Source organism: Gekko japonicus, unplaced genomic scaffold (genome assembly GCF_001447785.1).
Source record: "Gekko japonicus isolate JY-2015 unplaced genomic scaffold, Gekko_japonicus_V1.1 scaffold2167, whole genome shotgun sequence".
Classification (NCBI taxonomy): domain Eukaryota; kingdom Metazoa; phylum Chordata; class Lepidosauria; order Squamata; family Gekkonidae; genus Gekko; species Gekko japonicus.
Window position 1 is genome coordinate 292,176 of NW_015173202.1, and position 16,450 is coordinate 308,625.

At 39.5% G+C, this 16,450-nt stretch overlaps 1 protein-coding gene across 1 annotated transcript in view; it reads left to right on the forward strand.

Moving 5' to 3' along the window:
- The window catches only part of LOC107120023 (ryanodine receptor 2-like), a gene marked incomplete at both ends in the record, with an annotated part of 282,869 nt that overhangs the window by 258,851 nt on the left and 7,568 nt on the right, over positions 1-16,450 (forward strand). Inside the window, 5 exons of the mRNA XM_015422666.1 lie at positions 251-386; positions 890-1,076; positions 3,151-3,256; positions 4,666-4,786; positions 11,727-11,896. Of these exons, the coding sequence (XP_015278152.1) occupies positions 251-386; positions 890-1,076; positions 3,151-3,256; positions 4,666-4,786; positions 11,727-11,896 (720 nt within the window). The remainder of the gene's footprint in view (positions 1-250; positions 387-889; positions 1,077-3,150; positions 3,257-4,665; positions 4,787-11,726; positions 11,897-16,450) is intronic.

Here is a 16,450-nt window from a genome sequence, read left to right on the forward strand (position 1 = left end):
CGTTCCTGCTTCTCCCAGTCTCCTGCTGGTTACCAGTTCAGGCCTGGCAATCCTATTTATATAAGGCATCCAAGTAGTTACAAGGATAAAGATAGTAATGAAATATGTTTCCTCACAACTTTACTACAAGATAAAGGTAGCAGAAGTCAAGCTAATGAGAGGGAGTAGAAGAGAACTTACTACCACAAAACTGGCTTGAGCCTTTTTTTTGCAGTAAACACCCTGTTCTTTCATTTTGCCTTATTCTTAGGTAGTCCGCTACTTGGCTGGATGTGGTTTGCAAAGCTGCCCTTTGCTGATTTCTAAGGGCTACCCAGATATTGGATGGAATCCAGTAGAAGGAGAACGATACTTGGATTTTCTTCGTTTTGCTGTGTTTTGCAATGGTACTAGAAGAACTTAACTGTGTATATATTTTTGTTATGCCTAAACAGTTATGTAAGTCAGTCTTATTTCAGTACTTTGAAGATCAGAACTTAATTCTTCCTATACACCTACTTTTCATGTAGCTTGTAACAAGTATTTCCCTCTCTAGTTTATTGCTCCTGTCCCCTCTTTTCCATTTTCTCTCCACTACTAGGTCTCAGAGATTACAGAAAGGTAAACAGGAAGTCTTATATAGTCCTGTAGTGATCTAGTAAATTTGATGCAACCAGTCCATAAACTAGGTGGTGAACTGAATATTGGGAGGATTGTGTCCTCTTTTGCTTTCATAGCAACTGAGTTGTAAAACAGCTAGAATCTCTGTTCCAGCTGGCATGACAACAAGCATCATGGTGCTTATGCTTGTTCACCTAGCACAGTTGGTCTCCTTTCTATGTACATTTTTTAAATAATATTTCCTATTTATCAGCTTTGTTAAATCATTGGCTGTTCTGAATGGTTGTAGGAGAGAGTGTTGAAGAGAATGCTAATGTGGTGGTCAGGCTACTTATTCGACGTCCTGAATGTTTTGGGCCAGCGCTGAGAGGAGAAGGTGGGAATGGCCTGCTTGCTGCCATGGAGGAAGCCATACACATATCAGAAGATCCTACAAGAGATGGACCTTCACCAAGTAATGGATCCAATAAAACATTGTAGGTAGAATGGGAGTGATTATCTTCTCCAGACCTGTTCTCTGAAGTGTCTGATGGTATTTACTGTATTTAAAATTTAGCCCATGGGCACTTGTTTGTGACTAGAATAACTATAAAGAAAGTAAAAGCTTATCCTCTCATGTTCAAAACCAAATTGCTTTGTATGAATAGTTATTTAAATTATTTATAGCCTGTTCTCTCACTCAAAGGCTGTCGAGAATTAGAAGAAATATTGAAAAACAATTTCATTACAATTTAAAAATAGAATTGATGTCATAAAAGTAATAAAACTTGCAGAAATTAATTGGAATACAAAGAAGCAACATCAATTAATTTTTTTTAAAAAGTAACAGAACAAGATAAAAAATTAAAATTAAATAACTGTAGTCTAAAACCATCACAAGCTAAAAGATAGTGTAATTAAATATCCCCAATCAGAGTTAAAGAGCAATAGCAATTTTAAAAAGCCCTAGAAATACAGAAAGATATTTAAAAGGGGGGGGGTCTAAGCGCACTCAGCAAACATGTAACTGCAAGTCTGGGTAATTTTAAAAAATGTTTTAAGTTGGCACTGTAAACTTGGCAAACTTTTCAAGTAAGATAGCTGTGAGGTGAAAAAGCCATGTCACCATGGCCACCCATCATGTCAGACAACAGAGGCACACAAACCAGAGCCTCAGAATGTTTATTTTATTATTTATTTATGTAAAACATTTTCTCCATCTAAGTAAGACCTCAAAGTGACAAATGATTATAAAAACAATACATATTTTAAAACAAAAAAATTAAAAATATAAACAGGAAGGAAGATCAGTAGGGGAATGCCAGAAGAAACAAAAATGTCTTCACTGGCTGGCAGAAGACAATGGTATCACTGCACGGACAGGTTGCTATAGAAATATCATTATTATCATTTCAGTATTTAGAGCATCATTATTAACAGCCTGACCTTTTAATGATGAAAATAAGAATAAGAGCTCCATTTTTTTTTTTTTAAAAAACAGTGTTTCTGTGTTATCATAAAAGGGAAGATCGAATAGAAATGAGATATAAATGGAGTGTATGCTCTTGAGTGGGGGGTTTCAGGTAAGACCTGGGTACAGCTTTTCTGTCAGTCATTACACAGGATGGGTAGGCTACATTTGCAGACAGAAGACATTTTTCCTTTGAATCTGGCTTATTTTGTATTACTTTCTAAATCAGTAACTTAATTCATTCTCTTTTTATCATATGATGACAATAGAATATAATGCTTTTTATACAAACGTTTGCATGATCGAGACCCGAGTGTGCCGCATGAGTGTGCCGTCTCTAGTTCCAGCTCCTGCCAACCTAGCAGTTCGAAAGCCATGGAAATGTCTTCGGACAGCGCTGGCTCTTCGTCTTTGAAACGGAAATGAGCACCGCAACCCTAGAGTCAGATTCGACTGGCTTTCGAGCAAGGGAACCTTTACCTTTACCTTGCATTATATAGTTGACTGAATGCGAGGCAGGACATAGTTTTTTATGCTTTCTAAATTTCACATGGTGTTACAGTTACATATATGAGAGAGATTCTCTTTTTCAAAGCTCTCAGGATGGGTTGCTAACTATTTTTGTCTGTGAAGAATTCTTTAAATTGTGAACAATAGGACACAATCCATCACATGTATAAAGGAATTAATATTGACCTCCGTACAGCTGACCCCCCCCCAGTATGTGGTGATGGTTTGTGCCAAAAATGTAAATAAATAAATTTTAAATGGTAGTCATATTTTCCTATGATGTAATGTTAAAAGAATCAGAACAATTTTTCTGAAGAATGGAAGCACATAAAGAGGTACTTTTTATTATGTCAGACAACTGGGTCAGCACTGTAAATAGCCTCTAGGAGTATGCTTGATGATTTTATCAGGTCTGGTACCTTAGTGTTTTAATGGAATAAGCCAGAGATCGAACCTCGGTTTGTCTAAATTTAAGTTATCATGTGCAATTCTCTGATTCTTTTTTTTCTTTCTTTTGGGGAGGAGGGTTGTGATTGTAAAAATACCTTATCAGCTTTGTGTGTTTTATTTCTCTTGGGAAAAAATGTTAGAAGTGAAGTGGAAGAAGAGGATGACACAATTCACATGGGGAATGCCATCATGACTTTTTATGCCGCTTTGATTGATCTCTTAGGACGCTGTGCTCCAGAAATGCATGTAGGTTTATTACTTTTGCTAAAGGAATATCTGTGTGGTATGAACAAATAGTTTCTGTCACAACCCAGGCATCCTCTAATACTGCTGTGGTTTCTTTCCAAGGGTATCTTACAGAAAATAAGCTACTTGTTATATCCTTGGCCAAGTCAAATATGGATTTAGACTTTCTAGGCTGAGCTTTAGTTGTCACTAATTATGTTCAAACGCCTGTTGATTTGCTTAATGTGAGTGGCAACCACTTGTTCAGTGAGCTGCTTTCTTACATGATTAAATGGCCCTCCTGCCACTTATCTGTCAACTACCTCCAGTTTTAAAAGGCACTTAGTAAAAATAATAAAACATTAAGTTTAAGATTTTAATATAAAAATTACTGCTTAGTGGCTCTGTGTGCCTTTGGTGTCTTCTGAACCCAGTGAATCTTGCAAGAACCCAGCTTTTTGCATGATGAAAAGTCTTGCCGATCAGCTAGAAGTCTAGCCAGTTAGCTGGCAGTCTAATTAAAGGTTGCCTCTGACTGCTCAGATGCAAAGGAGGACACAAACAGCAAGTAATTCTGTACCCTGTACAAATGGATCAGTTTAACATCTCAAGTGACCATGACTTCGGTGCTGCCTTTTCTCTGGTTCTTGGATTGGGGCGAAAGCAGCCACTATGCAGCCACAATGTTTCTCAGCACACTTCTGTGCTCAAAGTGAACTGCATCAGGAAACACTGAGGAAATCTGGTTAGGAGCTAGCCTCACATGTAATTGAGATAGTTTAAACTGGAGAATTTGAGTTTGCAACTATACTTAGCACTGCAACTTTCCCATTCAGTTTCAAAAAAATGCAAGCCAGATGAATAAAGAATAAGCCAGTGAACACCTGGAACTCATTAGCATAATAGGCCACACCCAACAGCAGAAACTCATTAGCATATTAGGCCACACCCCTGACAGGACAGCTCATTAGCACATTAGGCCGCACCCCCATGTTACCAGAAGTGTGGTTATCCAGCCACACCCACCTTTTGCTTGTTATTCTGTTTCCCTTGTTTGTTGTCAAAACCCAGGGCTTTTTTGTAGCAGGAACTCCTTTGCATGTTAGGCCACACACCCCTAATGTAGCCAATCCTAATGAGTTTCTGCTGTTGGGTGTGGCCTATTATGCTAATGAGTTCCTGCTGGGCGTGGCCAACTTGGGAGCCAGCCGGAACTCCGTTCCTGTGCGTTCCTGCCCAAAAATAGCCCTGCATTTATTGATATCCTTTGTTCTAGTCCCCATAATTTTAGCCATTCATTGTGAAATTTATGTCATGTATGTTATTTATAATATTAGTAAGTAAAACATATTATAAAAAGATTAGTATGTGTACTTGGAATAAAAACTGCATACAAGTATGAATATGTGCTTACATTATTTCTTTGTTAGTTAATCCATGCTGGCAAAGGTGAAGCTATTAGAATCAGATCTATTCTGCGGTCTTTGATTCCCTTAGAAGATTTGGTGGGTGTAATTAGTATTCCTTTCCACATGCCAACAATAGCAAAAGGTAAGAAAATTTGAGCTCAATTTTTGTTCCTTCTGCATGCTGCCATAAAATTAAAGTAAAGCTGATTGAATTCAGTGTTTACCTTGGTAATACATGTGGAAATTTAAATATGTATTCTATGAATCAGAAAAAATTAAATCATTTTGAGAGAATATAATAGCAGAATATAGTTTATATATAAAATAGTATAGGATGGGAATTGAAACTGCTGGTTATTGTGAAAAAGAAACATAATTATTATAAGCTTTATTAGAAGATAGTAAACTGATAAAAACAAAAGCAAGGAAACCTATGCAATGTGTTATCTGACGGTTACTTTAGGTTTGTAAGCATATACTATAACCCCAACATCAAAGTTATTTATTGTTTAACATATTTTTCTGCCACAAAAAGTATCTTTGAAACAAATGCTCTTTCATATAGATAGCATACAAGGTGCAAGTAAGTGGCTGGTTTTATCCTCTAGACGTTGCACAGGTAGCTACCAGGACTTCCGGTCAGGGCGACGCCTGGCTTGGATGCTCACTGCTGAGCTCCGTGATTACAAGCCAAAGGAAGATTGTTTTAAATGCTGTGAAAACTGAAAGTGTTTGGTATATGAAATGTGGGCAGTTGTCGAGCCTGTTCTGAAGGGCTGCTGAACAAGGGAGTTGAAAGGAGTTATAAATCTCCCTGGAAGGCTTACATGATAAGGAGCAATAAACCGCTGGGCTTGCTCTCTGAAGCTGCAGATGATGAAGAACAACAAAAACAAAAGTAAGAAAAGGGCCAGAAACAATTCAAATGCTGACTCTTCCCGGACTCCTTACCATAAATCCTCAAAACAACTCTGCATAGAACCCTGTTAAATGCTGGAAACATAAGTGAACCTTTCCCTCTTAGTGAAAACAGATTCAGCCTGCTGGAGCAGCTGGAAGATATAATCTCTTCCAATATCTCTGCTGAGCAGCTGCTTGAAGAACAAGAGAAGCCTTCGGATAGTAAAGGAGGGGAGGTTTTATTTGTCAGCATAGAACCCTTCTCAGATCCCTGCTTTCCCAATCTTCCAACTGTGGAGAGTTTGGAAGGATTTTCAAGAGCAAACCTAGCTAAAATGATAGGAGATCAATGCCTCCTTACAGCAGAGACAGTCATAGCTATATTCCAGCAACTCAACAAATTATCCAGTAAAATTGACATGCTGGAAGAGCTGTTAAGGAGAAAATCAGAAGGGTCAGGGACTGAGGAAACTGCAGCCAGAGAGCCTGTGCATGAAAGTGAGGTCAACTCCTCTTCAATACAAAAAAGAGTCCTTAATGTTGTTAATGACTGTCACCCAAATCTGAGTACAGAGACTGTAGGAATGGTCAACAAGGATGGGAGTCTGTGATGGAGGAATAACCAAGTAGCATTGGAAAAAGCGCAGATCCTGGTGAATAGAGATCACTGGAGAAACAAACAAGAAATTATATATTCATTAAGCCGCCTCCTTTGACTAGAAGTCCACGAGATCTATCTTGAATCTCATGAGAGACTTCCAAATACCTTCAAAAAATGGAGGCTGGTACTGATGTTTTAGCAAACTACCATCCCACTGATGCTACATAAAATGAGAGGTTTTCTAGCTACTTTCGGTATATGTCCAACCAGAGTCTTTCAGGATGAATACAAGAGACCACTTGAACAAAGAAAGCCTGGATGCTTCCCTTTAGGGGAAGGTTCTTTAAAGACATGGAAATGTCAGTGTACAGGTGATGCTATGGTTCCTGCCAGGGATGAATTTGGAAACCTTAAATCTGGAAATGATGCCCCTAGTGATTTAATTAAAGATATGAGGCACGATCTGCGCGCCAGTGGTTGGGAGAGGGTGTGATCGTACACACTCCCCTGGGGCCCTTGCGTTGGGCCCCCAGCCATGGGGCGCTAAAGGGTTGCCTCTCCTCTGGCACGCTGCCAGAAAAGTGAGGCTCCCTTTTGCCCTGACGGTCCTGCCGCTGTGTGTCCACTATGGATCTCAAGCTGCTGACCGGGACAAGCGCGTGGAGGCCGAGCAAGTAACATGTACCTTTGGCGAGGTCTTCAGGCCGACATGAACTGTGAGTCCATGAAAGCGAAAACACCAGGATAAAGGCAGAAAGCCTCCCCCTCCTGCAATAAAAGCAGGGAGGGAACTTCCCAAATGCAAAGAAAAGACAGAGGCATCTCCAAAGGGGGGAGGCAGCCATAAAAGCAAAACAGAGCTGTTTTAAGAACTTCACAAGAGATTTACAAGCATTAGTGCGAACTTTAGAGACCTTTGGCAAACTATTCTTTTTTTTAATGATTTTTTTACTAATTTTGCAAATAAACAAAACAAACAAACAAAACAGTGTTACATAAAAGGAGATTAGTTTCTTGCACCACAGTGCGACCATTACAACCATATAATTGATCTAAATTTTTTACCTATTACTTTAATCTTATGCAAACCGAGAGGTTAAATAATATCTTGCTGAGATCATTGGGGAAAATATGTATAAATAAAAATATTCTACCGTCCTGCCATTATTTTGTTTAATTAATGCACTTCCGAAGCTCTATTATAGGTTTTCCACAATCCTTCTATTATGGCCACTTTCATTTTTATCTACTGCAAACCACACCTTGGTTTAGGCCCTTTTATAATTCCATTCCAACTATTAATATAAGGTTGTAATCCTTTTTCAATGTTCTTTCAGATCCTATTAACTTGCATTTTCTCCATCTCTTGTCCTGTAATTTCGTTACTTTAAATTATCTCAATACCTGTGAAAAGCCGACCCCCTATATCTGTCTATTTTTCCCCATGTTACCTTTTTATATCTCATATCTTCTATCCCTATGGGTCTCTTTTGCATCACCTATTAAATTATGTTAAGCATTGTATATTTAAATTCATCTTGGTTATATATTATGATTCTCTTGCTTTGTTATTCTTTAAGTTTCTACCTCTTAAACTATTACTCAGTTACCACTAATTAGTATTAGCTAAAGATATAGTTCTTTTCTTTCTTCGTTCCAATTTAATTTCCCCACTTTTTTTTCCTACTCCTTAGGTTCCATTAATTTTCCCCTATTACATAACCTTTAAAAAAAACCAGAAAAACAAACACATTCCATTTGAACTTACATCAGTTCGATCTATCAGTTCAATCTATCCTATTTCTCCCCGGCTCTTGACCCAATGACTTCTATCTTTTTTACTTATTACTAAATTCCCAATAATTTTCTACCAATCCTGGCAACTAAAGAACACAATTCTCATCACTCTTGTTATTCCACCTTCTAACACAGAACTTCAATTTAACTGCCAACCAACTTTTGTGAGCCCTTCATATAGCAAAAATAATAGAAATGGCAAAAGTTTTCAAATCCCTTTGTAAAGCAATCTTAATTTTCTTTTTTGTCCTGTATTTTCTCCTCCTTAAAGTCTTTTCTTTATGTCTTTTGCTTTTATATGTCTGGTAAATTCTTTTTGAAATTGGCTTTGTACTTAGGATCCTGTTTGGTTGTAACTTTTTCTTCTTACATTGCCTTTTGTCTCCATGTCTCCCAAAGGAGTGTTTTACAGCAGAGGAAAAATGTTTTAGTGCAACATTTAGTTGTCTATTTTTGGCTCTTTTTTCTTCTTGAACTGATTTGGTTTTTCCAAATTTACTGACAGCAGTGCTCATTCTCTTAATCATTTTCCTTCCTTTTTTGTAGTTTTTTTGTAGTACATCTTCTTCTGTCGTTTTGTAGTATCCTTTTGTTTTAATTTTGGTGCTTCATCTTTCAAGTTTTTTTGTAGAACTGTGTCCTTGCTGCTTGTAGATTCCTTTAAGTTAATTAAACTCTGTTCCAGTACAGTATTGCAAGTCTCTTTGATAGTACATTTAATTGTCTTCACAATCAAAGATTTTAAATCATCCCAATTATATATTTCAGTCGCCATTGGCTCTGTTTTCGCTAGAGAGTGCATTGTATAAACACAATCTGCCATTCCCCTCGTCTGCTGCCGCCCCGGCTTTTTCGTCTCGATTTGTGGGTCTCTAGTGCTGAGAGAGACCCCCCCTTTGCTCAGGAAGAGGGAAGGGAGCAGGGGAGTTTGGCCAGTGCTCCGTTGGCGGCAGCGACAAGAGCAATCTGGCTTTTTCCCGAAGCATCGAGTGGAAAAAGAACCTCCCATCAGGGAGGCGTAGCTGTCACTACCGGACACAGGGAGTGGTGGGTTTGTATTTTTGTTAAGAACATTTTTTTTAATGCAACCTTATCTGTAAGAAGAAGACAACTTTAACTTACTTGCTGCAGAATGCATTCCCTGAGTTGGAATATAAGAGACTATCTCGCTAAAACTTTGACGATTAAGCACAACCCTCTCCAGTTCCAAAATTTAAAGATGCAGCAGACGAGGGGAATGGCAAACTACTCTTAAAGATAAACATCCCCAAAGATGGTGGGCAAAAAAACTGAGAAGGATAAGCAAGTGAAACAAGCGTTCTTCAGGAAGTCCGAGTCTAACTGGGCTGGTCAGCCGACCGGAAACTTCCAAAGACATTTCAAAGATGTTAGCAGACTCTTTGCGGCCTCTGCTGGAACAAATGACAAACATAAACCAGCAACTGACAACTTTAAATCAGAACTTTGCAGCCCAGCAGCTCCAGCTAAGCGAAATTACCAAAAAGACTGAGCAGACAGCCAAGATGGTGAAGGAGGTGGATGCCAATACTAAAAAGGTTAAAAAATGTGTGCAGATGTTGGAATCACAGCACTTGCAACTACGAATGGAAAAAGCAAGCTTTGTCCTGAGATTTCAGGGGCACCCTGAAACTAAGGGGGAGAATCTGAAACAAATTCTGAGTGATGCCTTGGCCCCGATTGCAGATTTAAAAGCAGATCATATTCAAAATGAGATGGATGTGATCTATAGATCATATTCAGAATATATAAAGAAGAAAAATCTGCCAGGGGAGATAGTGGTCAGATTCTCAAAAAGGCATGTGAGGGATCAAATCCTGAAAGCAACATCAGGAACGTCCCTAAAAATCGAGGGCAAGGAAGGGTTTTGAAAGCTATTCCATATGAAATTAGGAAGAAGAGAAAGAAATTTAAAGACTTGGCAAGATTTTTGCAAACAAACAACATCCTCTACAGATGGCTGGTACCCAAGGGTATCCTTTTTAAGATAAATGACAAGAAAGAATTGACACTGCTATTAAAGCTCGGGAGTTTCTGAAGCAGTAACTTGGTTCTACAGGAGAGGACGACAAAGAAGACAACGACAGTGACAAAGGAAGCGACAGTGACTCTGATGCTACAACTTCTGAAGAAGATTCCAATTCGCAACGTGGGGCAGCTGTCCCCAAACAAGATTATCAATTGAGGAATATAAGGGGGGGAAATGAGATGCTGAATGACTCTGAAGTTAGTTATTATTAGCGGTTCTTTTGTGGTATTTCTTGAACAGTTATTTTAACTGATTTTGATAACATAAGCATACATATATTGATCACATTCAGTGTAACTAATAATCTCTTTAATAATTTAGCAAAATTTTTATATGCTTTGTAATGGCAACCACCTTTTGGGTTTTTAGACGTATTTCTTTCCTTTCACCTGTAGTTTGTAGATACCCTCCCTTATTTCTTTGTAGTTTATAGTTTATAGAAAATGTTATAAAAATATCGCTTTGGGGGTTGAAAAAAAGATATTAGACTAAATTTTAATCTGTTTTTAATGTTGTACTGATCTTGGAATATTGCAAAGGTGTACTTCTTTTTGTATGACTGGTCTAAGGACTGTAGAAATAAACTGAACTGAACTGAGCACAGGTAATGGAAGCAGGTAGCATTCCAAGGCATGAGGGTTTTTGGCCCTTATCAGGACTGTTGTTCCTGTGACAGTTTGTCCTGGACATCAAGAAGGACTGGGAAGGGGCTGGTTAGATTGCTACATACTGGTCAACTGGAATCCAGTTTCCTAAGTGTGGACTCAGTCTTTAGGTCGTCTTGTTGTTGCCAGTGGCCCATCCAGTCCAACACTGTCACACAGTGGCCAAAAATGCCAGGTGCCATAAGGAAGTCTATCAATTTAACTAATTGTACCCATTGTTCCACAAGGAGGCCTTGTACATACAAGAAGTTGTGCATGAGCTGAGCAGTGCATGAGCTGAGCAGGCTGAGTCATATTTAATTAAATTTGATGTGAAAACTTAAAAAATAGCATGACTTTTTATTATTTTAGAGTATACACATTCATATTTTTCCACTGTTTATTGATCACATGTATCAATATTTGATCTCTATTTTATTATTGTACAATTTATTATTTTAGTGATTTTTAGATTTTCACATTAGTTCCTCTTTCTTAATTTTAACAATACCTAGAAGTATTGGATGGGAATTTTTTTTAAAATTTATATGTTGTTTAGTATGTGTTGTAATTAGGAACCATATTTTCTCTTTTCCCAGTGTAGGAATCTTTCTAGTTGTAAGCGGAACTTTTTTTTTGGGGGGGGAAGAGGTGTCATAATACTCAAGAGGGAAATGAAGTTTTCAGTCTGTATACTGAAAACTCACGAACTTTTAAACATTTTTAAAAGAATTTTGTCAAAAAGGTTCTGGAACTCCATTCTGGTGCGTTCCCCCAGGAAAAAAATCCTGGGTGTAAAAGTCCTGATGTTCACATGGAGCTCTCACACCTGCCAGAGTTTTCTCAGTCTTTTCAATGGCAAGGAGGTACCAGTCTGTCTGATCTTGGAGTGCCCATTGTGCTTTTTATTGGAGTAGGAATTAATCTGGATTTTGGTTGCCATGTTATATTTATTAAGATTGTAAAATTGTTGCCTTTCGAAATCAAAATACTCTAACAGAAAGTAATATGTCCAATCCTTGTGGCAGGAATTAGCATTAAGATGTAATTTGTTTCTATGAAGTTAGCTGTATCATTGATTAATTTCTTTCAGATGGTACTGTGGTGGAACCTGATATGTCAGAGGGGTTTTGTCCAGACCACAAGGCAGCCATGGTATTGTTCCTTGACAGGGTCTATGGAATTGAAGATCAAAATTTTCTTCTACATCTTCTAGAAGTTGGCTTTCTGCCAGATCTTCGTGCAGCTGCTTCATTAGATACGGTAATGTCATTTGTAATTTGCAAGTTCTTTAAGTCCTACATTATGGGTACAATTTGACTCAGTTCCTCAAATATAGGATGTTAAGGTTCTGTGGTCATCTAATCATTCCTCTTGGACAGATTTTTGAAGGACTTGTGAAACTAGAGTTCAAATTCCGAAGACTTGATAGGTAATATTTGAAAAATTACTGCATCTCTGGTCTCCATCGGTAATTAGAACTAAAAAGGAAATACCACATAGGTTTACTGGGAGGATAAATGAAACACTGAACACTACAACTTGATGCTCCTAGTGGGCTGAATCCTATGACTATGTTCCACTAAGTGAAGAGACCTGCTCTATTGGAAGAAGGCTTCCATGGTCAGAGGAAGGGTCCTCAGTCAAAGCCTAAATTTGGGGATTTAGATATCTGTATTGAATTTTATTTCTATAATTGTAACACAAGCATAATTCAAATTGTTGAAATAAAACAATTTGCACAACAGCATATAAATGCTTGCTTCATTACTTATATCATACTAGGCAGCTATTCATAAAATATTTATTCCTGATTAGCAAACAATAATAGAGATATGCAACTTGGCTGTGAAAGTATTTGGACTTCATCGAATTTTGTCCTATTCAGAATATTCCAAATATTTCCAGATCTGAATTTTGTAATTGGAATCCCATTGGGATCCCATTGAAAAGAGGCTAGGCTGCTTGTCCCTGATCTGGATAGCCCAGGCTAACCCGCTCTCATCAGATTTTGGAAGCTAAGCAGGGTCAGTTGGTTAATATTTGGATGGCAGATCACCAAGAAAGTCCAAGGCCTCTATGCAGAGGTAGACAAGGGCGTATGCTTTCCAATTTCCCGGGGGGGGGGGCTGGGGCTGGGCCTGAGGCATTGCTATGCTAGGTCCTTAAAAGAACCAGGGCCCAGTGACATCATTGGAAGGAGCCAGTGGCATCACAGGCCATTGTCACTATCTATGGAGGTGGAGCCATGTGGGATTTAGGAAGGGGCTCCCCAGAAATTTAGGGGGAGGGCTGGGAACTCATGGGAACCTCCCTAGCCATGCCCCTGGGCTGGGCTAAACCCAGGAAGAGGTGGGAGTTGGCCAGTGGTTATAGTGGTATCTCAGTGGTCTCTTGCTGTGTCCTTTTTTTAAATTCACTTTTAGAATAGTCACTTTAAGATCTGCAAATATACATATCATGTGCATAAGACAAACAAATGGTCACAAATTTGACAGTAAGGAAAGCAACAGAGAAAAGCCTGTACGGGAACATTTTAAATGTTTTCCTGGATGTTCATTTACAGGAGTCTTGTTTCTGCCTTATGCTTTGAAATGGAAATGAAATGGAAATTGAAAGAAGAACTTAGGAGTGGTTGAAGCAGGCCCCCCCATGAAAAAAAACAACTGTCCCCTATCAAGGATATATAGACCCAAGTAAAATAAAATAAAATAGAGACACTTTCCCCCCCCCCCAAATGTAAATTGGAGTGCAGCAAGTATGTTGGGCCCAACAGAGGCTTTGCAGTCTATTTGCTACATTGAAAGTGGGTGGAGCCAGCCAGGATTAAGGACTATACTTTCTTTTCCGACAGACACCAAACATATTCAAGAATTGATATGTTCTGGATTTCAAAAACCTTAGTTATTAACCTAGAGCATGCAAAGATACAACCAAAAACCTGATGGATCTAGCTGTAAGAGACCTTTTCTTCTTCTTGCAAGGAATGTTATCAAATCTTTTCCCCCACTCAGCTTTTCCCCCACTCAGCTTGCTAAAGACTCTAGCATTTGGTATCTCCACATATATGCTTGGAGAAGGGAGGGGGAATAGTTGACCATCCCATTGTCTATCCAGCTAGCTCAATTAACATTAATAAGGTGAGCCTGACTTCCTTCTTTCTAGACCAGAGGGGGGAAAAAGTTTTAAACTCAATATTCCCTGGCACCGGTTGCCTGGGGAAGGCCCAGTCCTTCCTGGAAAAATTCAGGGAAGGGCCAAGTCCCTGAGCCCTCCCTCGTAGTTTACACCTATTAAGGCAGGCAATGGCAAACCATCTCTGCACAGCTCTTGCCACGAAAACTCTGTGGGGTCTCCATAAGTCATCTGTGACTTGACAGCAAAAGGGGGGGAAAGGCTGCTTGTGTTATGAAAATGAAACATATTCCCCAGATGGACTTGCACCAAGGTTTGTGAAAGTGAGAAGCTGAAGGTCTGAGTTGGTGTTGCTATGATTTTGCCAAGGAAAGGAGAAAAGAAGGAAAAAAAACCTATGACTAGTGGCTGTTATAGAATCCCAAAGCAAATTCAAGCAATAAAAAGCACTTTCACACTGGTCTTTCCTACTGAAAAGTGGGCATAGCTGGTTTATAATTCCTGTGCTGTCATGTGATCATTTGCTGTTGATTAATGTTCTCCTTGCTGAGACTCTCCTTCCTGTGTCTACTTTAAACAACATATCCTATGTTTCATTCTCATATTACCCCTTTAATGTATATGTTTAGTTAGTAATTAGGGATATAACAAGTGGGAACCTGCAAGGACTCATGGAGGGGATCTCATCCCCCCCCCCCAAATTTCCTCTTTCTCTTCCCTGAAAGCCCACATAGCATCTCCCCTTTTCCTGCTTCCTTCTCTCCTTCCCACCAAACAGTCAACCTACCTAGCCAGCCTACCTGTATCTGTCCATCTGTCTTCAGCTTTCTCTCCCTGCCTCAGCATCCTCTACCTAGGAACTATGGCACAGTTGTATGGTGCCAGCTACTGGGCCAGGCCCATTTGTATGCTAGGGAACCCTCAAGGACTTGTGGGGGACACACACCATTTTCTCCTGTACCCCCCTCCCCACACTATTTCTTCTTTCCTTCTTCCTGGCAACCCCCATATCCTCTCCCCTTTTCCTGCCTCATTCTCTTCTTCTCAGCCATTCACCAACCTGTCTTTTATCTCCCTCCCATCTTCAGCTATATTTATTAGTTATTTACTTTATTTATACTCTGTCTTTTTCCATAGAAGGACCAAAGCAGCTTACATCATTTTCCTCTCTTCCTTTTAACTTCACAACAACCCTGTGAGTCAGGTTAGGCTGAAAGCATGTGATTGGTACACCATCACATAGTGAGCTTCCATGGCAGACTAGTGATTGAAATCCAGGCTTCCCACACCGTACTCTGAAGCTCTAACTGCTACTCCACACTGGCTTTCATAGGGTGGCTGCTGTTAAAGTGGCCAGTCCTGGGTGATGAGTCGTGCAAATTGGTGGTATCAAGTCACCCAGTAGTTGCTGCTTGGCCTGACCCCAATGGCCTCAAAGGCCAAAACAGCCCTGGAAATCAAGCCTACAATGCCATGGTTGCCTAGCAGCTTGCCACTGAGTGCTTCCATTTTTTAAAGCTACAGGTGCTCCTTTTATCTTTTTTTTTTTTTTTTTTTAAACATTTCATATTTTTCTGCAAACCTGGGACACTTTTTGGGTTGGTAGAAAGATCTGTCTTGATTGTACCGCTTGGGAAATTTGATCATAATTTTAATGAGTTCAACATTTGTATAAATAGGGAGTTGCCCCAAAAGACTGACACAACCACTTTTAACTTTAAAAGGGGTAATTTCTCTGATATGAGGGGACATGTGAGGAAGAAACTGAAAGGAAAAGTAGAAAGGGTCAAAACCATTGGGGAAGCTTGGAGACTATTTAAAACTGCAATCCTAGAAGCTGTATATACATACAGCAGGTTGGAATACTGTGTGCAGTTCTGGTTACCACACCTTAAAAAGGATATTATAGCTTTGGAAAAAGTGCAGAAAAGGGCAACTCGAATGATAAAAGGGTTGGAACACTTTTCCTATGAGGAAAGGTTAAACAGTGGGAGGGCTTCTAGTGTCCTGGCCCCACTGCTGGACCTCCTGATGGCACCTGGTATTTTTGGCCACTGAGTGACAGAGTGTTGGACTGGATGGGCCATCGGCCTGATCCAACATTGGCTTCTCTTATGTTCTTATGTCTGTTCACAGTTACAATCACTGCATTTATGTATCTTCAGATTTGGCTGGCTTCACTATTCGAATATATAAGTGGGGACCCATAAGGAAATTGTATGAAGGGCCATTGCATTCTCTCCACTTTTGCTTTTTCCCCTCTGTGTCTTCTTCTCCCCCCCCCATGCCTGTCTTCCTCTTGTTACCTGTCCCCCTAACCCCTGCTTTCACTCTTTCTTTCTGCATCCCCAGTGCCTCCTGGAAAACACACATACTCACCCTCTCACTCCCCCAATGCCACCCCCCTCTCTTACACACACAATTTCTCTTTCTGTGTCCCTCTGTTGTCACACACACAAACACACACACAAACACACTGTTATTAGTTTCTTTTTCTTTCTCCATTCCTCTCTTTCTCTCCCCCCCCAATGTGCACACACACAAACTGTCGTCAATTCATCTTTCTTTCTCAGTCTCTTTGATCTCTCTCTCTCTCTCTCTCTCTCTCTCTCTCTCTCTCTCTCTCTCTCTCTCTCTCACACACACACACACACACACACACACACACATCTATATTTATTT